Raw genomic sequence first — 27909 nt, 5'->3', positions numbered from 1 at the left:
AATCCATGTCAGATCACATCCCTAAAGTGTAGGAATGAGAAAAAAACACACGAAACTCCGCTTCACTTGTGTTTTTTTCTAATTTTACTGTCATTACGCCGATAAATTGATGCATATTTTGTATGCAACAGTTATTTCGATTAAATAAATCGCATTATTATGTACAACATTTCCGCAAGGAATGTGCTGAGTGCGTGTATTTACTAAAATCAATAACAATCAGTGACCAACAAAGGTACGCTTGTGTTTGCTTTTGCTTGGTGCTTGGGGATTATAACCTGTGTTTTGTGCTGGCGTCCGGTTGGCGTCTACCACAATTAACCCAATAATGCACGTTAAGTGCCACCAGAACAACTTACGTGAATGAAAGTGTGTCTTAGTGCAGTCAGTGCGTGTCGTAATATGGATAAATTTGTTTTTAGTTACCAAGATGAATTATGAAGCCGAAAGAGCCATGAACCAAAAGAGATTGCGTATGGAGGCGGAACCTGGCCATGGAGTGGTGCAAGGAAACGGTTTACCACTCAATTATATCGGTAAGTCGCGACCAAGAACTTAAAAACGCGGGAAAGCGGGAGACCTTGAAAGTTTACAAGTTGTGTTTTGTCTCAGATAATGGTCATCAAATACCTTACCAGCCCTATGCTGGGGCCTACAATACCCACTACCCGCCCCCGGATGCGTTCGCAGCGTACGGACCGCCACCACCAGGAGGCTATGCCCCACAGAACCTGTCTTATGCACCTCCTGCTCATCAGAATTATGCTCATCACCAGAGTTTTCCACCACAGCAGCCTCCACAGGCCCAGTTGCATATGCAGTCACACATGGGTAATAGCTTATTTAATTTTTAAGTTTGTTTTGTTTACATTATTTTCTATTCATAAATTATTAATATTTACGTTTTTTATGAATAAGAAGCAACAGGTGTTTGGGTATGATAATTTGTATGAAATTTGATTTTGATTTCACTGGAATGTGAAAATGAGTATTTGTATTTGAATATTTAAAATTGATAATCCAAAATAGAAATGAATATAGATTGTATTGGTTTGTGAATCTAGATGCAGCTTAGGTGGCTGATAGTTATATTAATATAGAAAACTTTTAAATTATGAATAAAGTTTTGTGCTCCGGCTTTAAAAAAAATGTTGGTTGCTGTCAATTAGATATTTGTTTAAGGTTATGGTGATGTGGGTGTTCACAAGCCTGCGTGGCCTCCACAACCACACCTACTACCACCGCTCGACGCTCAAAAACCAATAGATGTGAAACAACTTAAACCGGAAATCAAACTTGAGCCCACAGATGCCCAAAAACGACCACACCCCGAAACTGAAATGATGGTGAGGAAATTTTATTAGTAAATTATTTATTTACTACCTGACCCGGCAGACTTCTTAGTGCCTCAATCGATAAATAAAATACCTAAACTTTTGTATAAAATAAACTTAAAACAAACAAATGGAATCCGTCCGATGGGGGACACATCAAAGGAAAAACAAAAGTGATTTAATTTTATTTTATTCCGACCTTTTTTATATTTATCTACCTTTTAAACCTTCTCTAGACTTCCACAAATAATTCAAGACCAAAATTAGCCAAATCGGTCCAGCCATTCTCGAGTTTTAGCGAGACTAACAAACAGCAATTCATTTTTATATATATAGATTATAGATTATATTTAGTGAAGATTTTTTTTTCTAATGATTATTATTTAAATGCTTCAAATCTGATTATTAGTTTTAGTAATCTAATATTTAATAAATTTTATAATTAAATTTTACCAAGTAAACTGTACCGCATATTAACCTTCTTTATTGATATTGATAAAATCCTTTTTGCTATACTAAGAATTACAAAGACATCTGTAAAATTTTTCAGAGTGAAATGGATCAGCCAAAAATAAAAATCAAAACAGACATTTTTAAGCCTGATGACTTAGCACACAGACCCATTGAAAAACCTATAGGTATGTTAAATTAGTATTTAGTTTAAAATAATCCTGTTTTTTTTTTCATTTTCAGTAATCTATAAAATAGGTAAGGTTGGTCAGTGGACGATTTTGCCCAACTAACATAATGATTGCATACAACTATGTTGTTTTGTATTTAAAAATATTTAAAATGGATTTAGAACCTACCAAAATAGTAAGTTATTCCATTTAAGGATACAAAAACGAATCAAGTGCAAATTATTGTTATTGTTCTACAAAGCCTATAACAAAGCTATAACAAAATAATTGTATTTAGAATGGGGCAATAAGACCTAAATGCAGTTAACATGAAGTGTCCATGTCTATGGTATAATTGTTAAAGTAATTGAACTTAAGGTTTCACTAAGCTTTAACCAGGTGCTTTCATTTTTACATGTTATTATTGAGAAGAAATGTGAAAAAAATTAAATTAGATCTATGTATGTTTCTAAAAGAAGTTTATACACAGTAATGTTAATGATATTACAAAACGATATGGTATCTGAATGTCTCTGATTCTAAATTCTCATTCTTTTTTTCAGATGCACACATACATAAACCACTAGAAGGTGCACAAAAGCCAACAGATCTACAGAATAAGGGTATTTATTTTATTTTTATTTTATTTATTGGGTACCAACATGTTATACATCAGCATTTATAATTAGTCAGTATTTCATTCATTCATTCATTAATCAGTATTTATAATTAAACATATAAAAGTATGTATATCAATCTCTAGTTCCCATCCATCCATGTCCTGGTGACGGAACTAAACATGGATGGATGTTATTTGTTTATTTAATATTCACTTGTGCAATAAACTGAAGAATTGCAGAACTAAAAGCAGTGTATAGAGGCAGCTTTCAACTGACATGGGATGCCTGAGTCATATTAGCATAGATATTGTATTAATTTTTTTTTTTAAGTATTCATTCTGAAAGAAAATACTGATAAAAAGTTTATTATAATATCATGGAAATAATTTAGTCAATCATAAAAACAATGTTACTATCTAATTTTGTTGTTAAGATTCGCAGATCACCAGACCGTGTTGCCCATTTGTGGCTCAGTGATGAATCCTCAACATTAGTACTTGCATACCAAAACATAATTAAGGTGCTCATGTTACAGATGAAGGACAGCCGAATACAATAGTTGACATCAAATTAGGAGAGAAACCGACTGGTGAGGTTTTTTAGTACTAGAAATTCATTCTAAAAAAGCAACCAATTAATTTCATTAACAAATAAGCAGTAGACACAGCATTGCTTTCTTCTGTATACACTTTTGGGACTTGGTAGATAAAATTTCATTTGAAATAAATTTTTTGTTTGATTGTCCTCAACACTTAAAATCACTTATGTGGATTGTTATATTAGGATCCAGTTCACCCATTTGGTGTAAAGCTGTTAGTGGAGTCCATAGACAACGTGAGTATCGCCGCTTTCTTGGCGATGCTTCTCGATACTGGTGGTAGGACCTCTTGTGAGTCCGCGCGGGTAGGTTCCACCACCTTGCCCATTTCTACCATGAAGCAGTAATGCGTTTCAGTTTGAAGGGTGGGGCAGCCGTTGTAACTACACTCGAGACCTTATAACTGATATCTCAAGGAGGGTGGCGCATTCACGTCATAGATTTGTAGGCAGCGGCTTGGCTCTGCCCCTGGCATTGCTGAAGTCCATGGGCGGCGGTAACCACTCACCATCAGGTGGGCCGTGTGCCCGTCTGCCTACAAAGGCAATAAAAAAAAAAAAGATGTCTATGGGCTCCAGTAACCACTTAATACCAGGTGGGCTGTGAGCACGTCCACCCAACGAAGCAATAAAAAAAAATTTGAAGCGTACTCTGAAAGCGGCTTCAGTTACAATGTATGACGAGTCGTGTCAGAGGGTTTTGGAAACTTCTCGAAACAAAAACGCGGGGACGGCGACTACATACGGGTAAAAAAGTTTAGGAAATTTTGCGCAGAGAGATAATTAGTATTTTGTTTAATTATGTGCATCGTTATTGTTTTATTACAGAGTCGAGCAAGGGGGACGGCAGCGCGGAGGCGGGGGAGCCCCGGCCCGCGGACTCCGCCGCCCCGGCCGCGCCCAACAGGTACTAATATTATTGTACACGACCGGGACTTTTTGGCGGGAACGCGAGGATTGAAGTTGTGTGATTTGTTTTATTTTGTCTATTTAGTATTTCTTCAGGTTTAAATGTGTAATAATGGTAGTTTATTAACAGTTTTAATAACTGTAAAAGTGCACAAATTTGGGAAAATGAAACATAGTCGCTGTACGTAGCTTATCGGGATCCTCCAAAAAGGCCACCGAAAAAATCTCAGTAAATGACCACCATTTTACTGAGATTATATTTCATCCCATATCATCTCATTTCATTTAATTTCATCCCAGTTGATTAATGTCTCAAATTAATCATCTTCATTTCATTTCACTACATATTATCATTTTTCATAAACTTAAGAATATAAATTAAAATAAGACATTACTTAAAGGTCCTAGTTTCCAGGTCATAAAATCACTTTAAAAAATGTACACGACCCGGCCTGTATGGCTGTTTCCGAGTCGTGTAATTAATTTTTTTTTGTTGCTTAGATGAGTGGACGAGTTCACAGCCCACCTGGTGTTAAGGTGGTTTGGAACCTCTGGGTCTGCGGAGGGACTTCGGTTCCCTCTGTATTTTGTACCGTATGTTCCATGGGGAGTGCTCTGAGGAATTGTTCGAGATGATACCGGCATCTCGTTTTTACCATCGCACCCCCCGCCACCGCATTAGAGTTCATCCATACTACCTGGAGCCACTGCGGTCATCCATAGTGCGCTTCCAGAGGACTTTTTTGCCACGCACCATCCGGCTATGGAATGAGCTCCCCTCCACGGTGTTTCCCGAGCGCTATGACATGTCCTTCTTCAAACGAGGCTTGTGGAGAGTATTAAGCGGTAGGCAGAGGGTTGGCTCTGCCCCTGGCATTGCTGAAGTCCATGGGCGACGGTAACCATTCACCATCAGGTGGGCCGTATGCTCGTCTGCCTACAAGGGCAATAAAAAAATATATATATATCGAAGTGATAATATCGTGTAGATAATATCGTATCGATAATATTGTATGGATAATATCGTATCGCGGTAATATCGTATCGATAACATCGTATCGATATTATCGTATCGATATTAATCGATTAATGCTTATCCATCACGCTGCTACCTAGGTACCGGTACACCGCCGAGGCCGACACAAAAAATAAATTGAGAGTTAAAGTAAAGAACTCGGCGATTATAATCATTAAAATTGTTACAGTGATATTGACAGGAAACCGTTCAGTAGTCCAGAGCTGCCGAAGTCGGGCTCCGTGCCGGGGAAGGCGCCCACCCCGGGCTCCGAGGTATCATTCATTTTTAATACGCTTTTATAAGCTTCAAACGTATGTATATTAGTATGTATGTTTGGAAAGAAATCTTTGAACATGATTTTGAGCCCCTTCAAAACGTCAGATTATCTCAAAATTTGGTATACTTATTAAGGACCGATGACAATTCAATATTCAATATTAAAAATGAAAAATAAATAATGAAGTGAAGTGAATTCCTCAGTTTATATCTAAAAGCCTTTGCAAATCCTTCCTTAAAGCCCTAAATTATTTTGAGCTTATGCTGGGCTGTGGTTTGGCTAAGAAATACAGAGGTCAAATAAATAATGAATGTTATGATTTTTGTAGCCGAAGAAGAGAGGTCGCCCCAAGGGGTCGACGAACAAACCGAAGCCCCCCGGCGTGACCGGCAAGCTGGTCCCCAACATGGCGGCGGGCGGGGGGGCGCCGCGCGGGCCCCCTCCCCGCGCCCCCGCCGCGCCCCTGCGCCCGCGCTGCACCGGCTACCAGTACGCCGTCCGGGCCTACAGGAAGGACTTCTCCGGGATACAGTTCAGGAGGTCATTACTTTCTACCTTCTTATAATTGGGACCACCACCCTGCCTATTTCTGCCGTGAAGCAGTAACGCGTTTCGGTTTGAAGGGTGGGGCAGCCGTTGTAACTATACTTGAGACCTTAGAATTGATATCTCAAGGTGGGTGGCGCATTTACGTCGCAAATGTCTAGGGGTTCCAGCAACCACGTAACACCAGGTGGGCTGTGAGCCCGTCCACCTAAGCAAGAAAAAAAAAAAAAAAACATAATAACTAGAAATGTTTTCTTAAATCTTTATAAAATTATTTATCACAAAATACATATAGTATGGGTATATTAAATGAAAAAAATGGCTTTTATTAGTCTTGAGAAGTATAACGTAATGAAATTTGACCAAAACAAAAAAAGCAGTTATTTATTTAAAAAAAATATAGTACAAATATAATTCGTTGAACATACTTGAATTGTTATTTGTGTGTGGCCATGATACCACAGATGCGGTTCGATATTTCCGCCCTGTAGATTAAGTAAACCCCGGTAACTGTACCCGTCGAACTCGACAAAGAGTTCGTCATGCAACCTAACCTAAACATCAGTCCGCTGAGCTTCTCGCCGGATTTTCTCAGCAGGTCCATTCGCGAAGCAGCAGTTCTTGAGTTGTTAGGTCTCCTTCAGAGGCGCTCAGGCAGCTGTTAGCAAATCCCACCTGCCCCAGACTTTGCTCGCCCACCTGTCCTGGTGAAACTAGAAAGGCCTAAGCGCCACCAGTAATCACTCATTTAAAAAAATAAACATTACATGAGCTTAAAAATATTACTGATGGTAGGACCTCTTATGAGTCCGCACGGGTAGGTACCACCACTCTGCCTATTTCAGCCGTGAGGTAATAATGCGTTTCGGCTTGAAGGGTGGGGTAGTCGCATTTACGTATTTATGGGCTCCGGTAACCAACACCAGGTGGGCTGTGAGCTCGTCCACTGTACTAAGCAATGTCCTTAGGCGCTGGAGCGACGACTGCCTGGACTCGTCGCACATCCCCAACGAGGTGTACTTCGGCGACGTGCCGGTGTCCACGGAGGTGCTGTTCAACTACTACGACGCGAACGCGGAGCGCGAGCGGCTGGCGACGCAGGCCGCGCACATCGCCGCGCAGAAGGCCGCCGCCGCCAAGCTCGCCGCCGCCAAGCTGCAGGCGCGGGGCGTCGTCTCCAACGAGGTCACAACACATATCCGTTGTAGCTTGTACAAACTGTGTCATCTTTTTGAAGTTATACTTCTTTAGGCGCGTTATGAAAAATTTATGAGAGTGAAATTTTACGATGCGCGTGCACCGTGACACAAAATTGACAGAATGAAGTTGCCCACTAAATAGCTCATTACAATACGACCGACGTAACTTGGCGAGTCTGAATATAGCCGCAGGTGAACTTTCCGAAACGTACCGAGAATTACCGAATTTATACGATGTCAAGAAAAGGGATGTCCAATATGCGTGTTTGAGGATGTTGTTTAATCGATTTTTTTTCAAATTGATTAAAATAAAATAAAATAATAATAATAATAATAATAAAAATAAAAATAAAGTATAATTTCTTACGCGCGTACATAAGTACACGCACCCTTTTTTTTTTAATTGGCATCACGCTGTCCGCATTGCCACAGACAAACATATCCGTTATCGCTTGTACGAACTGTGTCAGAAACATGAGAAAATCCAGTTTGAAGGGTAGGGCAGTGGTTATGACAAGTGACCTCCAATGCGACATGACCATAATTTTAATAATCTTACTGGTCAAACCTGTCGAGACAACTTTATCAATTGCGGAGTTTTTAAATGAATGCAGGAGGAAGGAAGGCAGAGGAAGGAAGTTGTGTGAATTGTTTTATTTTGTTAGTATTGTGTTTCTTCAGGTTTAAATGTGAGATAACTTTAGTTTATTAGTTGCTTAGTATCTATAAATGAAGGAAAATAAAACAAAGAACCTGAATGTAGCTAGCTTCTCGGGATCTCCCAAAAAGTTCATTACTGCTCAATTGATTAATGACGCAAACTTATTAACCTCATGTCATTTTGCTCGATATGATTTTCCATAAAACACAAATACTAAAGATTAGGCTGTATGATGTGATTCCTTCGCATTTCCAGTTGAAAAAAATGGAACTATCACTTTAACAAATGCGCCTTAACAAAATTGTGTGTGGTGGTTGATGTGATGTTAATAAAATAATTTAATAATTATTAAATTATTAATTATTAATTAATTATTTAATAATTTAATAATTAATAATAATTATTAATAATAATTATTAAATTATTAAGCTCATCACTATGAGCTTATCATAATACTTATACAAAAACACAGAAATGAACCATACGTGACGTCATGCGTTGTGGTTGTTGCCGAATGAGCGTTGAAATTATTCCATTCTATTCAGTGATTTAAAGCAGCATTGGTCATTCTACAAAAATAGTGATTGGACGATATTTAATTAAGGATACCATATTGTTTGTTACTGTGGCTGATTGCACATTGAGGCAACAATGTTATTGCTGGTGACGATGGTAGTCGTATTTACGTTGTGATGCCCACGGACACCTGAATTGGCTTCACAAGTTCGCATAATATGCAGCAATTTACTTTGTATTTCTTTGTAGGTCACGACAGTCGATTCATCATCGTCAGACGATTCGTCAGGGTCCGAAGGCAGCGATTCTGAAGACAGCGACGAGGTGAGTTCTTTAAATAAATCGTGGGACATAAAGCTCTAAAAACACTAAAAGCTTTAAATAGAACTGATGATTATATGTATGACGTTCCTGTAAAACAAAACCTTAGAACTTATATCTCAAGGTGGGTGGTGCTTTTACATTTATGGGCTTTAATAACCACTGAACACCAGGTGGACTTTTTTTTTTTTTTTTTTTATTGCCTTTGTAGGCAGACGGGCATACGGCCCACCTGATGGTGAGTGGTTACTGTCGCCCATGGACTTCAGCAATGCCAGGGGCAGAGCCAAGCCGCTGCCTACCGCTTAATACTCTCCACAAGCCTCGTTTGAAGAAGGACATGTCATAGCGCTCGGGAAACACCGTGGAGGGGAGCTCATTCCATAGCCGGATGGTACGTGGCAAAAAAGATCTCTAGAAACGCACTGTGGATGACCGCAGTGGCTCCAGGTAGTATGGATGAACTCTACTCCGGTGGCGGGGGGTGCGATGGTAAAAACGAGATGCTGGTATCATCTCGAACAATTCCTCAGAGCACTCCCCATGGAACATACGGTATAAAATACAGAGGGAACCGAAGTCCCTCCGCAAACCCAGAGGCTCCAAACGATCCGAGAGAATGGGATGGGGGACTGTGAGCTCGTCCAACCATCTTTTTTTTTTATTGCTCTTGTAGGCAGACTAGCATACGGCCCACCTGATGGTGAGTGGTTACCGTCGCCCAGGGGCAGAGTCAAGCCGCTGCCTACCGCTCTAAGCAATAAAAAAAAAACAAAGACAAATAGAACTAGAACAATATTTTGAACTCCACAGGACGCTCCCCTAAAACGAGGTCCAGGCAGACCGAAGGGTTCCAAGAATTCTCCGCGGCCCCCCGGAGCGACGCCCCCCGGCGCCACGCGGCGCGGCCGGCCCCCCGTGCCCCCCGAGCTGCGCCAGCCCGGCATCACCGACATGAAGAAGTTCTGCAAGGCGGCCGGCATCCGGTTCGATTACAAGAAGCTTGTTGAAGGTCAGACACCTACGTACTGGAGCCGCGGACTGGAGACAGATTGATAATACCGTAAAATGGAGGGGATAGGGAACCTTTTTAAGTCCGACATTGATTTTTATCGTTTTTTTTTTGTAATTATAGTAATAAAACGGAGATCATAATGTAACTATACTGCGATTTTAGAACTCATTTCGAGGTGGGTGGCGCATTTATTTCATGCGTTGTGGTGAAGTATTGTACTGTCAATTACGCCTGTAATTGAGGTGACATCAGTTATGTACTTATTGTCAATGTTTTGTATTGATGATCACTTTGTTGGTGCAACTATAAACAGTCGACGTCGCCCTAACCACGTCATTACGGATCCTCCCGATCCATTAACGGTACTTTTAGGTACCTCAAGCACCGGTCACCGTCCTCGCCGAACCCATCGCTAGCAACGAAGGGCTCGACGAGTAAATTAACTTACAGACACAGCCCACTGAGTTTCTCGGTGGGTCGCGTTTCCGATCCGGTGGTAGATTCTGCAACACCTCCGGTTTGAGCACCGTGAGCTCATCTACTAGTTTGGTGAATAGGTTGGTGAGGTTGCTAGAATAGGTAGAAAAAAAAATTATGCAACTAAATCAATAAATAAATAAATAAAACACGTCTCCTTTCGGTAGGTTGTACGAAAAACAAAGAAAGAGTTGAGAAGATGCTAGAGCTGCTGGTCGCGGCCGGGCTCGAGGGCAAGCCCACGCTGGACAAGTGCAAGGCGATGAAGCAAGCCAAACTAGACAAGAAGGAGCAAGAGAAGATGGCCAAGAAGGAAGCGAAAGCGAAACACAAAGACGACCCTGGTACCTTTCTTTTTGTATTGATAACTCACATAGTCCGTAGAACCAACTTCATATCGACCGGCTCTCTCCTAATTGTAGGTAGGCAGCGGCTTGGCTCTGCCCCTGGCATTACTGAAGTCCATGGGCGACGGTAACCACTCACCACCAGGTGGGCCGTATGCTCGTCTGCCTACAAGGGCAATAAAAATAAAATGTTGTCCTGTTCTCAGTCGGAAGTGAGCTAGTGATGATAATTATACTTGAGGTTGTTTAGTTAGGCTTTTTTAATGTCAACAACAAGACCAGTCGTGACACGTCATGATTTTACAATCGGGTGGCTCACGGCTCGCGAATTGATAAGGAATGACGTCAGAGGTCCAACCACTTTATGACCCCAAGAGTGACCCCCCGAGCTGGCTCTGGAATATAGCGGCGAGCGATCTACGGACAGTATGTCCAAGTTTTTATTTATTGCTTAGATGGGTGGACGAGCTCACGGCCCACCTGATGTTAAGTGGTTACTGGAGCCCATAGATATGTACGACGTAAATTCGCCACCCACTTTGAGATATGAGTTCCAAGGTCTCAGTATAGTTACAACGGCTGCACCACCCTTCAAACCGAAACGCATTACTGCTTCACGGCAGAAATAGGCAGGGCGCACAGTGGGTCGATACTGTGATTTTAGTGACTTAGGGACCAACTTTGTTTTTTTATAAAAAAATTTATGTAGATAGATAGAGCTCGTTAATCTCAATAATAATTGTTTTGGGCAAAAATTACAAAAACTTTATAGTTTGGTCAGAAAAATGTGTTTTGTGATTTTTTTGTATGGAGCGGGTCACATTAAATTAAATTCCTGCTAAGTACCGCGAGGTCCCGCTTTGAAACTTTATTTTCCTTATACCTTGTCTAGTCTACTATCATTTGATGCTATGAACATGTGCATAAAGTTGCAACTCTGCCAAATAAATGGATCGAAAAAATTTAATAAATACATAGAATAAAAACCTTTATATTTTTTTTCGTAAGTGCTTTTAAGTTAAATTTGATATGGATTAGTAAGTAAAAGCACGTAATGATACCCATAATTACATAATACCTAACAACAATACATTTAGTCTCTAATTAAGGTCTAATTAAGGTCTCTAATTAAGCAATCTCTCTAATTATTAAGATAGTTAACATTATTTAATGAGGATAATTAGTTAAGTAGCCATTACTGGGTAGTAGAAAATATAGTAAACATTTGTTTGTCTCTGGAAGTATAAAGTGACCATGTTTATTATATACTAACTAGTGTTCGTTTATTCGTACTACTACTAACATCTCGTGATTGTCGTTGTGATCTTGCTGTTTCCGTTATAATTGATAATTTTGTTAACAATTTAGGATTATTTATGATTTTAAGAGAGCAACTACAGTCGCTGTCTGATAATAAAAAACTCTTTCAATTCCTACAAAATCAAATAAACGTGACCGAAGAGAAAAATGTTGAGCTCCAAAAATTCAGTACGCAATTTTGTTCAAATATAAGTGCAATATGGAAACGAAGTAGTCGCATGTTAGCACAGTTTATAAGAAAAAAATGTGATTGGTTAGAATGTGCAATAAACTGGCCCGAAGGAATGATACCTGAACAACCTATCAACACTGCACATGAAAGGCTCGAGATTTCTAATACTGAAGATGTTGAAAATGTACCACCCTCAAATGTACTACAGAAGCCTCGACATCTATTTTTGCACCTCGAAAACCTTTTGAAGAATTGGGATCCAGGCAAAAACGAAGACGCATTGAACAAATTTACCAATCGCTTTCGTTATCCCCGGATGAAATGAAAGCTACTACAATTACTAGTTTGAGAAACACTAGAAATGAAGATGTAGGAGATATAATGAACCACTTGTCAAATCACCCCGAAGATCTAGAAAAAGTTAATGAGTATTTAATTACAAGTAAAGTGAAAAGTAGTACATATTCTCCCGATAAGGCAATATTAGTTTCACTTAAATTAAGTGGCAGTATATAAACCTAAGAGAAGCAGCAAGTGAAAATGGGTCTGATTTATACCCTTCTTAATATAAAATTAAGCAAGAAAAGACCAAATGTTATCCAGGGAAAGACGAGGTAATTATTACTGAAGAAGGAGCTGCTATTAAAATGCAAGCATTACTAAACTTGGCGCTATATAGGCTTTTAGATGTGATTACTTCGGATTTGGACTCTGCAAGAGAGCTACTGCTTATAAGCAAATAGGCTTTGATAGAGCCCCAGGTCAAAGTAATTATAAACAAAAAACTGAAACAGAGTTTGATGATTCATCTATTTTCATGGTCAGTCTAGTTCCTATAAGGCTTCAGAAATTTGATGGAACAATTGTTTGGGAAAACGACCTCGTCAACTTTTTATTGCCGTCCAATAATGTTTAAATTTACAAAAGAAACGCAGTCAACAGTGACAATTATAAAAGCTAGCATAACAGAAGAAATAGAAAGACTTCAGCCATCAAAAATCAAACAAGTTGAAGTTAAGCATCAATTGCACATGATGATGATGGACGGCAAAATAACCTCATATTTTTCAGAAACATTTTCTGCTGTCTGTGATATTTGCAAAGCAAAACCGTCAGAGTTTTTTGGAGTGACTTGCTTATCAAAGAGAAAATAATGAAGAAATATTCCAGTATGGAATGCCATCTTTACATGCCTGGATAAGATGCATGGAGTGCTTACTTCATATCGGTAAATATAATTTTATTACTTCACAATTTTTTCATCGTATGTAGTTTCCTGTGAGATTATTTTTTATATGACACTTTTTTGTTTGCGTCTTATCGTTTGGACTTCAAGAAATGGGGTTGCAAGGGGGGATGACAAAGAAAAAATATCAATCAGAAAGAGCGCTATACAGCAAGCGTTTAAAAAGGAATGCGGTTTACTTATAGATGTTGTCAAGCAAGGAGTAGGAACAACCAATGATGGCAATACTGCCAGAAGATTTTTCAGGGATGCAGAAGAAACAGCCCGCATAACAGGAATACGTAAAGATTTAATAGAGAGGCTTCACGTGATTCTTCACTCTGTTGCATCTGGAGAGTGCGTTTCCAATTTTTCGGAATTTTTTAGATATACTGCAGAATTGTATGTTATTGTATATCCCTGGTATTATATATGCCTTCCAGTATCCATAAATTGTTGGCACATGGCAGTGATATATAATAATGAAGAACTTTGGTGCCATTCGTATAGGTAAACTCTCGGAAGAGGCAGCGGAAGCTCGCAATAAAGATTTTCGGAAATATACAGAGAGATGTTATTCAAGAATGAGAAGTAGAACGTCGACTAATGAGGATATTTTACACAATCTTCTTTCGTCTTCTGACCCAAAGATCGAAAGGTGAAACAAAATATATAATATTTAGAGAGATTGCATAATTAGAGACCTACTAAATGTATTGTTGTTAGGTATTATGTAATTATGGGTATCATTACGTGCTTTTACTTACTAATCCATATCAAATTTAACTTAAAAGCACTTACGAAAAAAAATATAAAGGTTTTTATTCTATGTATTTATTAAATTTTTTCGATCCATTTATTTGGCAGAGTTGCAACTTTATGCACATGTTCATAGCATCAAATGATAGTAGACTAGACAAGGTATAAGGAAAATAAAGTTTCAAAGCGGGACCTCGCGGTACTTAGCAGGAATTTAATTTAATGTGACCCGCTCCATACAAAAAAATCACAAAACACATTTTTCTGACCAAACTATAAAGTTTTTGTAATTTTTGCCCAAAACAATTATTATTGAGACTAACGAGCTCTATCTATCTACATAAAAAAAATTATAAAAAAACAAAGTTGGTCCCTAAGTCACTAAAATCATAGAATCGACCCACTGTGGGGCGGTAGTACTTACCCGAGCGGACTCGCAAGAGTTCCTACCACTAGTAATTACGCAAACTATAATTTTGCGGGTTTGATTTTTATAACACGATGCTATTTATTCCTTCACCGTGGAAGTCAACCGTGAACATTTGTTAAGTACGTTTTTTTTAGTCATCACTTTCTAATCTCATGTGCGTTACGAGAAGTAGGCAACCCGCCCTCACCCCTGTCGCCACCTCAAGCGTGGCCAACTAGTTCCATGCGCCACTTCGATAAAGCGGCACGACACGAGAACCCTCTCATCGTGGCCGCCGGTAACTACATTCCCGATCCTGCGGACAGAATGGAAAGCAGTCGACGTCGCCCCAAACACGTCATCTCGGATCCTCCCGATCCACTAACGGTGGTGCTTTTAGGTACCTCAAGCACCGGTCACCGTTCTCGTCGAACCTGTCGCTTGTGACGAAGGGTTCGACGAGTAAATTAACCCTCAAACACAGCCCACTGAGTTTCTCGCCGGATCTTCTCAGTGGGTCGCGTTTCCGATCCGGTGGTAGATTCTGCGAAGCACGGCTCTTGCTAAGGTTCGTGCTAGCGACGTCGTCAGGTTTGAGCCCCGTGAGCTCACCTACTAGTTAAGGCGGCGAAAAAAAAATCCGTGCGCACTACACTTGATCTGTCGCGCGAGACGGTTGCGCGTCGATCGGGCGCTCGTTAAGCGGAGTGAAGTTGCAGCGGAGCCGGCGGCGGGCTCGTGCCGGCGCATGACGCGCGGCGCCACGGGCGTGAAGCCGCGCCAGCGCATCGTCATCTCGTCGGACGAGGAGGACGACACCCCGCAGGCGCGCCGCACGCTCTCCAAGCTGCGCTCCAGCGTCAACGACCACTCCGACTCCGACTAGCGTCCGAGGTATGCGCCCCCCCCAGCAGACTCGCCCCGCAGAAATAGGCAGGGCGGACTCACAACACGTCCTACCACCAGTAAAATAAATAAATTGTGTAGAAATAAATTCTTGTGTTGTCTATAAACTCTGAACACTAAGTGAACCCACGACTCTTCGTAATGTTACCTATTTCAACAACTGTTTAAGACGGCATTCAAGAGAATTCATGATTAAGCTACCTCCGCTTTTTACTATAAATACAAGTGACTATTGTCGCACAAAAAAATTCCGACTCGAGTAGCCGAACGGAGCGGAGCACTCTGTTGTTATCGTTGTACTCTTGAAACGTAATAAATGGAAATCATTGGAAAAGTGAGGCTTAATTACTGTCACTATGGAAGACAATGATAATGATGAAGAAGTCATCATTTTAAAAACGCCATGGAATCAGCCTGCAATATATAAATATATTTTTTAAATGTTCCAGGTCACCATCAGATCGTCTGCTTGACGATGAGCAATTCCTTTGGGGCAGTTAACGCTGACATTTCCGAGAGTTAGGATCGACGTGTCCGTGGACGATCTCGCGTGTGTATTACAATAAAATAATTAATGAAAAAAACTTTAAATAATTATTATAGTTAACCATAGTGTGACGTCGTTAGAAAAATCTCAGTGAACAACATTATTTTGTATCTGTTTAGTTCGTAATTGTATCGGAGTTTGTTTGAGATTGTAAAACTTCATTGGTAAAATTCTGTCATGTTGGCAACATTGACGTATTAAGATATATTATTGCCAACAGAAATATATTAGAAGTCACCAATTTGAAGATAATCTATGCCTTGTTTTGAAAATTTGAGTGATAGTAGAAAAATAAAATGCTAATGATTTTTCTTTTTTTTCTGTTTTATTGAACTATGTCTATACATGTTATTATAGATAGCATAGACTATTTTGGAGAAAATTAATAAACATTGGCTACTTCACATGAACGATTTAGTGTTGCAAGTGGTAAAAAATATAAAACATGCGTCCCTTTGTTAAACGATTTTCAAAATCAAATTACGTTTTCGATCTCAGATAAACTGCAATGCAATCATACATTAATATTGTTATAAATATCATAAAATTTTTGCATTAAAAAATATAAATGGACAATAACTAACGAAAGATAAACTCGAAAACAATTGGATTACGGCATACGAAAACAAAAATACTAGTCACGTTTGAAAAAAAAAATTCTCATTTCCACGTTTTTGAGGCAGCTCCAATTAATAGTGTAAAACTTTAATTTAATTAATACGAAAAAGTTGTGTGTTTTTTTTTCTTCTAAGAATATTGATTGAAAATCGCATTAAATTATGATTCCTTTGGATGTCTGAGGAACGTTAATGTGTGGCTCAACGAACTTGTTGTATCCGGTTTGTCGGCAAATTGTGCAGGCTTATTACACGCTTTATATTAGCTTCACTTGTTTGTATGTTTGTATCTGACTCCTTTAGACGCGATTTTGAACCAATTCAAACGGCCAGATTTCATTCAAAATTTATAGATTTATCGAGGACCATACACTAATTTGATAAGATTATTCCATTATTCAATTTGCAAAAATAAATTAACTAAAAATGAAAAATAAATAATAGACATACAAACAATATACACTTTCAGATTGTCAGTTCCTAAAACAAGATATCTTAAAACGCATCGGTTTTTATACCATATCATTCTCCTGCTCTGCACCTTGTCACCCGAGGTCGGCGTAACATGTTTTCTTCTTCCATACTCCTCTATCATATACTATTTCTTCGCTCACTCCCCTCTTACCCATATCGTCTTTCACGCAATCCATCCATTTCTTCTTAGGTCTACCTCTTCCTCTATACCCTTCCACATTCATAGTTAACGCTCTCTTACCAACCTCATTATCATTTCGTCTCATCACAAGTGCTCTATAACAACGCAACGGCTTTAGGCTTGAACGCGCTAAAAACCCTGTAGTTTTCGGTTTCATAATTTGAATTGTACGATCGTTTGACTTTTTGGCGGGAACGCGAGGAGTGAGTTATGTGATTTGTTTTATTTTGTCTATTTAGTGTTTCTTTAGGATTAAATGTGTAATAACGGTGGCTTATTAACTGTTTAATAACTGTGAAAGTGCACAAATGTGGGAAAATGAACAAAGTCGTTGGACGTAGCTTTTCGAGATCCTCCAAAAAGTCCACTGAAAAAATCTCAGTAAATGACCACCATTTTACTGAGACTATATTTCATCCCTTATCATCTCATCTCACTTTATTTAATTTCATCCCAGTTGATTAATGTCTCAAATTAGTCATTTTCATTTCACTCCATATTATCATTGTTCATAAAAATAACAATATAAATTATAATAATAAGACATCACCTTAAAGGTCTTAGTTACCAGGTCATAAAGTCCCTTAAAAAAAAGTGCGATCGTTTAAGAGTCATAGACCGAGACCTCGAGAATGAGACAAAAATACTATCTTCCACCTTTTGCCTCTGAGCGGTTACTGATTTTAAAGGTCTCGTAGGTCGGTGCGCGTTGAATTAAACCCCAGTTCCGTATTGCCTAAATTGGATACAACTAGTTTGGAGTTAAATGTAGGAATGAAACCCTCGCCTCCTTATCTAAGTAGCAGTAGTGATAGAATGCTTCTAATGGCACTCAATAATGTTCATTTGTGCCTATGAAAATAGTATATAAAATTTTTATTATATAGAAGGATAAAATATATATATATATATGTATACATAAATAATAGTGAATAGCGTGAGTATATAGATTTTTTTTTAAATAATAGATTTCAATGTCTCATAAAAAAAAATTCAGTACCGTAGGAAGAAACTATCATTTTTATTGTACTCTAGAATTAAAACAAAAAAAAAATCGTAACACCAAGACGTTTAAGTTAAGGTCTTGTAAATAAGAGTAATTAAAAAAAAAAACAAAATGAAATGCGTGTCTCTTAAATTTTTTTTCTTTTTGTACAAACCAACGATGTGTATCGTCGCTTTTGTATATAAGCTCGTGCGAAAGTGAAAAATTATTTTTTAAAGTATGTATGAGTTTTATAGAGGGTGTTGGACCTTGGGAAACATAAATTTTGTATATTTGATTGTTTATAGAAACTGAAATTAATATTTGAAATTCGCTTATAATAAGCGTATGCGTTAGCTCGACTCGTACCTATAGAGAAACGATTTGAAAACGATTTCTAGTTTGATTTCTCATTGTTTTTGTGTTTGATCGTAAAATGTGGGTAGTTTTTATTTCGATATTACGATAACTCGGCTTGAGCCCGTTCAACTTACTCAGTACAACGTCAGAAATTGAACGCTTAGAGAAATAGAGAGAGAGAGGGAGGGAGAGAGACAGAGAGACTTTCCGTCTTTTTTTGCGACAGAAATTATCAAAAAATCTTTTGAAATCAAGTCTCAAGCTTGAACAAATCCGCAGCGCCTTACAACGACGCGATGCTTGTAAACTATGGGTCGCGTATGCTACTGACGTCAACTTTGAAAGTTATACGACATCGGAATGATACGAACGCACCGAATAAATGCGTTTAGGCTGGGTTCACACGGCATTGTCCTGCACGTTTATTTGCAGTATACGTCTTAACTAATGAATAGTGGTACATACAGTGTACATAGAACCTCTCCTTACGGATTCAACGGATCCAATAAATAACCTTTGCATTAGACGCCTTCAGCTCTAATACTAGGAGCAGGCATAGGGACCCCGGTAACCGTACTCGTCGAATTCGACAAAGAGGTCGACGTGCAACCTAACCCATATCTAATCTGCTGAGTTTCTTGCCGGATGTTCTCAGCGGCTCGCGATTCCGATCCGGTAGTAGATTCATTCGCGAAGCAAATGCTCTTGAGTTGTTAGGTCTCCTTTAGAGGCGCTCGGGCAGTTGTTAGCAAATCCCACCCCTCCTGGCTGAGCCTTTGCTTGCCCACCTGTCCTGGTGAAACTGGAAAGGCCTCAGGGCCACCAGTAATCCTTCAATCATAAAAAAAACCTGGAATCATTCACATGTCGCTTGTAATGCAAAAAATCGTGCACCGCTAATGCGTTTAATAGAATACTCAACGGACTTGTCAAGCAAATCGAATGAACTTTAACGTTGCAGCGGCGCATAGTATAGCTCTGTCTCGTTCACACGCTCGTTTTTACACGAATGAAAATCTAAAATGCTTAAGTAATATCACTATAACACTACACCTACTAAGGTTCATCTCTGCACTGCCCTATGGAGACTGTTGGAGCCTCTGGGTCTGCGGAGGGACTTCGGTTCCCTCTGTATTTTGTACCGTATGTTCCATGGGGAGTGCTCTGAGGAATTGTTCGAGATGATACCAGCATCTCGTTTTTACCATCGCACCGCCCGCCACCGGAGTAGAGTTCATCCATACTACCTGGAGCCACTGCGGTCATCCACAGTGCGTTTCCAGAGATCTTTTTTGCCACGTACCATCCGGCTATGGAATGAGCTCCCCTCCACGGTGTTTCCCGAGCGCTATGACATGTCCTTCTTCAAACGAGGCTTATGGAGAGTATTAAGCGGTAGGCAGCGGCTTGGCTCTGCCCCTGGCATTGCTGAAGTCCATGGGCGACGGTAACCACTCACCATCAGGTGGGCCGTATGCCCGTCTGCCTACAAAGGCAATAAAAAAAAATAAAAAAATAAAAAGAGAATGCCTATGGCATTAAGTCCGCCTTTATACTGTTGAGTATGTAAAGTTATGAATAAATAAATAAAATCCACCGTATGAACACCCGGGTGACTGTACGTTATAATAACGAATACAAAGAAAACGTGCACGACAACGCCGTGTGAACCCAGCCTTATGTTTTAAGAACTTCAAACATGAGGTTCGGAACGCGAAGCAATAATTGAAATGCCTCTTAATCTAGATTTATAATCGATGTTTCGAAAATTTAACATCCAATTCTTCCTTTACGTAATATTACGGTATTTATATACGTTTTTAGTATTAGCACGTTTATGAGTTTGAGATGTGACGTGATTCGTGTCCGCCATTTGTAATTGTTGCAATAGTTACCGGATCGGTTAACAGATGGCGTTGCTCTTGACGATTAAAATGCGATCAGTCGTGAAGCTTATTGCATGTAGTCGGATTAGTTGAGCTTACCTTTCAATAAAAGCTCTTTAATATATACTTCGAATAGAGATTGGTGCAAACCTGTATAGCAATAGTACATTCTGTGAAAGTTACATTCTATTAAAAGTTGTATTTACTGTGACAGTTGAAAACTACAGTAGGACAATAGAAACAATGAAGCTTATTGTTTTCGTGTAGTCGGATTAGTTGAGCTTTCGTTTCAATAAAAGCTCTTTAATATACACTTCGAATAGAGATTGGTGCAAACCGTTATAGTAATAGTGCATTCTGTGAAAGTTACTTGTCTTTATTGTGACAAGTTGAAAACTACAGCGGGACAATAGAAACAGGACGTTTTGAGCTTTGGGCGAACTTTTATCCGTTAATGCTCTCGATATTAAAAGTTTGGAAGATTTGGCTTTCGGAATCTCAAGAACGTACGTGTGGCATAATGTGATACTATCGAAGTGAATTTTTAACAATCACCGAGACAATTCTTGCAGAGACGACTTTAGTAAGAGTCTATAGATTTTTAGCCGTTGAATACACGGTGTAGCGGGCAGGGATGGACTTAGGCTTAATGCCATTAATGTTAAAATAAATTTTATTAATTTCGAAACAATATTTTTGTTTTAAATTTTAAATAACTTAATAAACAAAATATATACAAATTAATCTGAACTCATCCTCAAAGGAGACTTGTCTTGACTTTTTTCGTCTCTGAAATTTTGGAATTACAGAAAATTAGCCGCTCCTCAAATCATGCCGGCTTAGGCGTAAATCCATCACTGGTAGCGATTAGCCGTCGTATGACACAAAAATATTTGACAGAATCTCGCTAACGACATTTTCAAACATAACTTTGCACTTATATAAGCTCTGAACAACTACATTGGTCCGATCTATTGAGTTATTTCTCCTGCTAATGGAAGACCTTCGTCTTTTTGTGTTCTAAGATAGTCACTACACGTGCAACAGTAGATATATTTGACGATCGCAAAATCTGTACTTCATCATGAATTCTTGGAACCGCAATGTCCTAATTCCATACACTATATTAATTAAAATGTACTTCTCGAAGACAACGCACAACGTGATCAGACGTTTTCCTCGTTTACTTTTGTAAAGGTGTGTAATCTTATTATTTAACTTGGATCATTATAAAGTGTGATAGAAATGAATTTATTTCTTAATAAACTCTCTTTGAAGTTTATTAAATAAAAATAATATTTACACGAAGCGTGCTCTGTGTTTATTTATGTATTTATTTGCATTTAGCTTTGTAGAGCAATTAATTAAATCCCTCGGAAGATTTTGTGTTAAGTCTTTAAACGTGCCTCACAAAATAATCCTGTTTCACAAAAGACATAATCGTTTTGTGATTTTTGTTTGTTTGTTTGTTTTATTTTAGTGTTTGTTAGTATCACGCAAGATTTAACTTAACCGTTGTTGAAGTCAATCTTAGTAGAAGCGAAACAACATTGTTAATTAACTAACTAAAATATTGTCGATTTCGTAAGCTTAGTAAATACTTGTGGTGTTATCAACGTTTTGCGAACGGGCAATGTAAAGCGACGTGTGTCACGAGGACGTTGACCTCGCCAGCTGTTTGTAAACAACACGAATACATTGCGTGTTCTTTTCCGATAACAATTGAAGACATGAGTGAATGAAGGGGATATATGATACGATTTGTTAATTTTGAGTAAACGAGCAACAAACTTTTATTATTAGTACTTTTTCGTACATAACTCCTTTATCACTTGCAATTTGTAAAAATAGCCTTTAAACCCGGAGTTTTAAGGTCTAATATGGCTTATAGGCAAACAATACCTTCATTCAATGTGAAAACTCAAAAACCTTTAAAATTGTACTTAACCCCTTTATACACTCATGCCATCAATTATTAATGTTATCAAGTTTGGAAACATTCAGTTCTCGTTTATGGTACAGATTACGCTCTGTTTAGTTTTTCCTATTAATTTCATAATTAAATATGTAAGATTTAGATGGGTTTCACATATATGTTCACACATATTTTTTTTCTTATCGTCGTGTGTTAGTTCGGACATGTTTTGTTAGTTGGCAACATCACACTAGACTAGAATCTTCTGGTAGAAACTATCTTGGAAATATTAAAACTTAATTGACAAACAGAGATGTAATCCATGTTCATGAATATTTATGTTTTTAAATGCTACTTAAGGCAAAAATCAATGATTAATATTAATTTCCGTAAATAAATAAAGCCATTGTGAAAATCAAATGTCAGATTGTATTGTGCATGAAATATAATGGAGCCAATTCGAGATTTTGTGTTAAATTGAACTACACAGCTTAGTGGGATTAAATTCTTTAAGTATATAATAATATGTAAATCATTTTTAGAAATCATTTTTTTTTTTTTTTTTTATAATTTTGATTAGATCTCGGGAAGACAACATCTCGAATTGGGCGGATGAATGCATATTTCACTATCACAAAATCGTAATGTATAAAAATACTGATCTAAATAATTATTAGTTTAAAAAATTTTAAATTATGAATTAAAAGAAAAATAATGAGAACGGTGTATTGTAAATAATAGTATTTTAGTGACGAGACGTACATAGTTTATAAGTTTAATTATTTTCTAAGATTGAATAGATATTTGTATTTGTAAGATATATTTAGATGATGTATATTATATTTTTCTTAATTTTTTTTTGTACCGCGTTACAATACTTATATTGTCGACCACTCAATGCACGACTGATTGGAAATTGACCGTTTTATCTATTTCTATAGGCCGTTACAGAGGCCGGGCTGCAATATCGTTGGGTCATTTACAAATACCGATAATTTGAGAAGGCAAATTTATATTTGAGGCCGTCATCGCAGAAGTGGCCTAGCCCGCAATTTTCACATTCGTCTATATCGACGCTTGAAAGGCAAACGCGACTAAGCGACAATGCGTGAACTTTACAGTAGACTAATTTAAAGTTGAAATACCTGAAAACCAAATTTATTTTAACGAATCTAGCTGTAGTAGAATCTAGCTAGTAGCTGTAGGATTGAAATAGACAATAGACCTAGAAATATATTTTTTTTGCGCATCGAATATGGTTATTGCCTATCATTTATGTACAAAAAGCAGTTATTGTCGCTTAGTCACGTTTGCCTTTCAAGCGTCGATATGTAATAACTATACTGCAATTTATTTAAAACATAAATAAATTTTGATGCAAAACCGGCCTACCCATAGTTTCACACATTGATAACAGGTGTATTTGTAAATATAATTTTTGCGCGTATTGTTTTTGCCTATAAAGCAATGTAAAAGTTAATACAAACCTCATTATCTCCATTCGAAATATGGTAAGCTTTAGCAAGTTTTGCGCTGACGGCCTCATTTAAAATCAGTCGTACAAACAATATTATGTATATTAATATATTTATAGGTCGATTTTAATTTGTCATTCTTATATGTAAACGAATTATATCATTTAGATTAAGTACATGAATATGCTTTTCGCCGACAATTACGATTTATATTTACAAAAAGAGACGTATTTTTTTTTCTTATTCCTTGCCAATAAATGAGGCATAAAGATTTTTATTTTTCATTTTATTTCAACTTCGGATAAACCTTCTCTAAAACTAAAAACAGATCCTACTCAAGCCGACAGGCGTTGTATACCTCAATTTTAATGTGAACGTAAAACAATTATCATTTATGAAGACATGTAAGTACATACGGTAGGCAGCGGCCTGACTCTGCCCCTGGCATTGCTGAAGTCCATGGGCGACGGTAACCACCCACCATCAGGTGGGTCGTATGCTCGTATACCTACAAGGGCAATTAAAAAAATCATACAAAATTGGACATTATTTGGGCGTAAATATTAATTTTAGATTTGTCATTAAATTAAATTTAGATAACGGCTCCAGGCTCGCTTGAGTTAAGTGCTGTCCACGGCCACTGAGACGACACACGGGCAATAAAAAAAAAATACATATACATGTCCTTGTTGGTAATCACATGTGTATCGTGAGACAGCAATGTAAAGGGTCCGTTTCGCGAACGCATTACATTGCGTGCCAAACAAAAACGTTTTAAAAATGAAAACTCACATTTTCAAAGAACTTTTCAAACAAACAGCCAGATCTGAAGACACTCTTCTGTCTACGTGCAGAGAAACGTTAATGTCAAGAAATACTTTTTATAGAAAATTAGTGGGTAGTTTTTGCACAGTAGTCCAATGTCGGCGATCCACACTGAAGTCGTTCGTGACCACGCAAATTGTAAAGTAGTCGAAGCGATGGAAATAATAAATGCGAGATAATATCGTAACAGTAGTTTTAATTCTATTTACGACTCGCAAAAATCGAAGAAAAAACCTGGTTATTTACTAACAAAATTCAAGTCAGACTAGTTATCTATACTAATCTATATCTATACTAATATTATAAAGAGGAAAGATTTGTTTGTTTGTTTGTTTCGAATAGGCTCCGAAACTACTGGACCGATTTGAAAAATTCTTTTTCCATTAGAAGCCGACATTGTCCCTGATGAACATAGGCTACTTTTTTTTTTTTTTTTTTTATTTTTTTTTAATTTTTTTTTTTTTGGTTTCATGTGTGTTTTAATGTTTCCGAAGCGAAGCGAGGGCGGGTCGCTAGTGATATATAAATCTACAGTGGTTTTTACGGATGTTCCGTTATAACTACTGAACCATGCATCCGATTGACTTGAAACTTGGTATCCATGTAGAAAATACATATGCTTAATGGATAGGCTAATATTTATATGAGTGTTGGACTCCCTACACCAGTTAAGGGGCGTTAATGAATCTTTGCGGGGGTGAGGAATAATAATGTTAATTTTAAATGCCCAGCGAAGCGGACGGTTGCAGCTAGTTACTAATAAATGCGTCACATTGGCCAAAGGTAAGCATTATTTGCTCTGACTTGCTTTTTTGTCGTCACTGCACTTTGGACCATAGTCAGATGCGATTTTGTCTGTCTGATAAAAACTAGTCGTTCTGTTTTGGATATTTCTATTGATGTCGGAATGTTTTATAGTCACCGTGGGCTAAATGTTACGTCGCTCTGTGTACTTAAGTTGGTGTTAAAATCTCGCAGACATATTTTTTTTCTAGGTATAATGTTAAGTCAAGACGTGCTAACTAACGACCTCACGATGAAGGAATATAAACGTAAGTACTGGTGATAGAGAGAACGTGGGGTTAAGAGTGAGCTGGACGCTTTGGTGTCACCATCATGTCTGTTTCTGCCGTGAAGCAGTAATGCCTTTCGGTTTGAAGGGTGAGGCAGCCGTTGTACTGTAAAAACTAGACCTTAGAATTCTCATGTCAAGATGGGTGGCGGCATTTACGTTGTAGACGTCTATAGGATCCGGTAAACTTAACACCAGATGGGCCGCGAGCTCGTCCATCCATCTAAGCAATAATAATATATTTTGAATTTTTCCTAATCCGATAATAATAGTGATCCTAGTGATAGTGATTCTTAAACACTTGAATTAGATATAGCGTGATGGTTACTCGCAAAATTTAGGAGCCAATTAATGTGTTTGTATATTTTTTTCTTGGTTATACAATTACTAACTGGTTTATACGTTTATCACACAAGCATGACTCAATAACTAACCGTCAGAAGAGGAAATTGATAAAAAAATTTATTCTTACGTGCCCTCGTAGCTTTTATCGGAAAGTACTAGGTAATAAGGAAATATATGGATGAGAAACTAATGCTTGAAGTTTCAATTGCTTTGAATAACGACATTCCCAACTGGTTCGCTACAGAAGTAGGACGGATGGTGATAGGACTTTGATTTTGGGACCGATTTCAAGGAGTTTTCAAGTGTGCTATATTAGTGCATGCATTACGGCTGCTTAAGGGGTTACTGGAATTGTCCTATTATCGACGCTCTGGTCCACCTTGAGAAAGTAGAGTTCCTTATCATTCATCATCAGTTCGTGCTTAAAATATCTTGATGCGTACTGAAGTTCTACAATTTGGTCCTCTAATTAACACGCTAATTACTTCTCACTAATAACTTGCAGCAAAATTCACGTTATATACAATCTGGTAAACAGGCAATATTACTTGCACCGTATTAATAAACGGAGTATTGTTGTTGGCTGCGACGGAATATTTCTAGTTATGTAGTGTAGTGCTCGAACGCGATCTGAAACATTTTCTAGGTCACTTCGGTTGTTGAACTACGTTCCACGTAACCAGCGTTACGTAAGAGTCCGCTGGAAAATCGCTTTTCTTAGAATTCTGAAGTGGAACAACATAAGCGGGGAACAAAAGGGAGTCTCAGTTTTAGCGTCGTAGATAGAACATTGTACTGGTGGTAGGCCCTCTGGTGAGTCCGCACGTGTAGGTACCACCACCCAACCTATTTCTACCGTGAAGCAGCAATGCGTTTTGGTTTGAAGGGTGGGGCAGCCGTTGTAACTTGAGACCTTAGAACTTATATCTCAAGGTGGGTGGCGCATTTACGTCGTAGATGTCTATGGGCTCCAGTAACCACTGAACACCAGGTGGGCTGTGAGCTCGTCCACTCTTCTAAGGAATAAAAAAACAAAACGCTACAACGGAAAATTGAATGAGAATTTTGTGTTGCAAATATATATATGTAGATGTGTTTTTTGTGGAACGCGCTATTAAATTCCATCGTTCGTGAGTTATTGTTCGCCGGTCGTATTTGTCTCATTCATTCTTAGCTGCGAACGCACGCTTTAGGTTTTCGCCACAAAAGCAGTCCAGAAACGGGTTTGCGATGTCTTCCCGAGGAATTCGCACCTGGCCGGTGGCCTTGTGCGTCAGTCCGCGAGCTCGGCCAGCGCGTATTCGCATCCAATGACGTCGTCCGTCTGAGACACACCTCCGTGCATTTAAAATTGGATCGGCTGCGTGCGCAGTCGGCTCGGTATCGAGCGTCAGTGTCAGTTGTCAGTTGTCAGCCGGGCCTGACGGACGCGTGTCGTGTATCTCGTACTGCGGAGCTTCCACCATGGCTCTGCTCAGACGGCTCGTTGTGAACGCTCCCCGCAACGTGAGGGTGCTGTCGACGCCTTCGCCGGCATCGCGGGACGAACTCGACCTGACCTTTAACAGTCCGAAAGACGCGTTCAAGAGCAAGAAAACCAGCGAACTAGTCCGGGCCTACTTCGTCTATCAAATATGTTCGGTGAACTGGCTCGTAGAGAACAACGACATGGTTAGTGCCAGCTGACTTTTACGTAACGCGAGATCGTTTTAAGACCGGCGTGTCCTTCGAGCGATGGCAGATGGCAGGGTTTTTTTTTGTAGCCGGTAGTTGTGTAATGGGTGGTACAGATGAATGGGTGTGATGGTGTGGGCGGCGCATGCGTTGTTCTCGAGGGGGTGGGATGTACCAGACAGGGGGCAGACGTCCCGACCTGTCCCGCGTGTCCCGGATATTATCCCTGTCACGTCGCGCATAGAGATGAAACTATATACACCTAAAATTTGCCTTAGTATATAGTACATAATCAATGCGCATTA

At 38.7% G+C, this 27909-nt stretch overlaps 2 protein-coding genes across 4 annotated transcripts in view; both read left to right on the top strand.

Annotated features, from left to right (window-relative positions):
• Positions 1 to 28: 28 nt before the first annotated feature.
• Positions 29 to 16850, top strand: LOC114240511 (uncharacterized). 2 transcript variants are annotated; one of them, XM_028171077.2, is made up of 16 exons: positions 29 to 235; positions 423 to 536; positions 613 to 831; positions 1183 to 1346; positions 1885 to 1972; positions 2518 to 2577; positions 3110 to 3163; positions 4000 to 4078; positions 5286 to 5370; positions 5704 to 5915; positions 6890 to 7106; positions 8547 to 8621; positions 9432 to 9630; positions 10278 to 10454; positions 15062 to 15236; positions 15698 to 16850. In XM_028171077.2, exons 2-15 carry the CDS (start codon positions 431 to 433, stop codon positions 15226 to 15228), a joined length of 1902 nt encoding a protein of 633 aa, XP_028026878.2. In that variant the 5' UTR covers positions 29 to 235; positions 423 to 430; the 3' UTR covers positions 15229 to 15236; positions 15698 to 16850. The 2 variants fall into 2 exon arrangements, with proteins under 2 accessions (XP_028026878.2, XP_028026877.2); XM_028171076.2 differs by having other exon boundaries at positions 15056 to 15236.
• Positions 16851 to 27231: 10381 nt separating this feature from the next.
• The window catches only part of slgA (proline dehydrogenase slgA), a 37090-nt gene continuing 36412 nt past the window's right edge, over positions 27232 to 27909 (top strand). The window contains exon 1 of one of the 2 annotated variants that reach the window (XM_028170951.2): positions 27232 to 27601. In XM_028170951.2, coding sequence (XP_028026752.1) covers positions 27395 to 27601 — 207 coding nt within the window. In that variant the 5' untranslated portion in view covers positions 27232 to 27394. The remainder of the gene's footprint in view (positions 27602 to 27909) is intronic. The other variant, XM_028170952.2, reaches the window with a different exon arrangement.

This window comes from Bombyx mandarina, chromosome 16 (assembly GCF_030267445.1).
Source record: "Bombyx mandarina strain Sakado chromosome 16, ASM3026744v2".
NCBI lineage: Eukaryota > Metazoa > Arthropoda > Insecta > Lepidoptera > Bombycidae > Bombyx > Bombyx mandarina.
The sequence above is the reverse complement of the archived record's forward strand: the minus strand, read 5'-3'. Positions and strand labels throughout refer to the sequence as shown.

Coding starts and splice junctions, on each gene's coding strand:
- LOC114240511 (XM_028171076.2), top strand. CDS start 431: ATGAATTATGAAGCCGAAAGAGCCATGAACCAAAAGAGATTGCGTATG. Junction 537..612: donor TTTACCACTCAATTATATCG/GTAAGTCGCGAC, acceptor GTTTTGTCTCAG/ATAATGGTCATCAAATACCT. Junction 832..1,182: donor GCATATGCAGTCACACATGG/GTAATAGCTTAT, acceptor TATTTGTTTAAG/GTTATGGTGATGTGGGTGTT.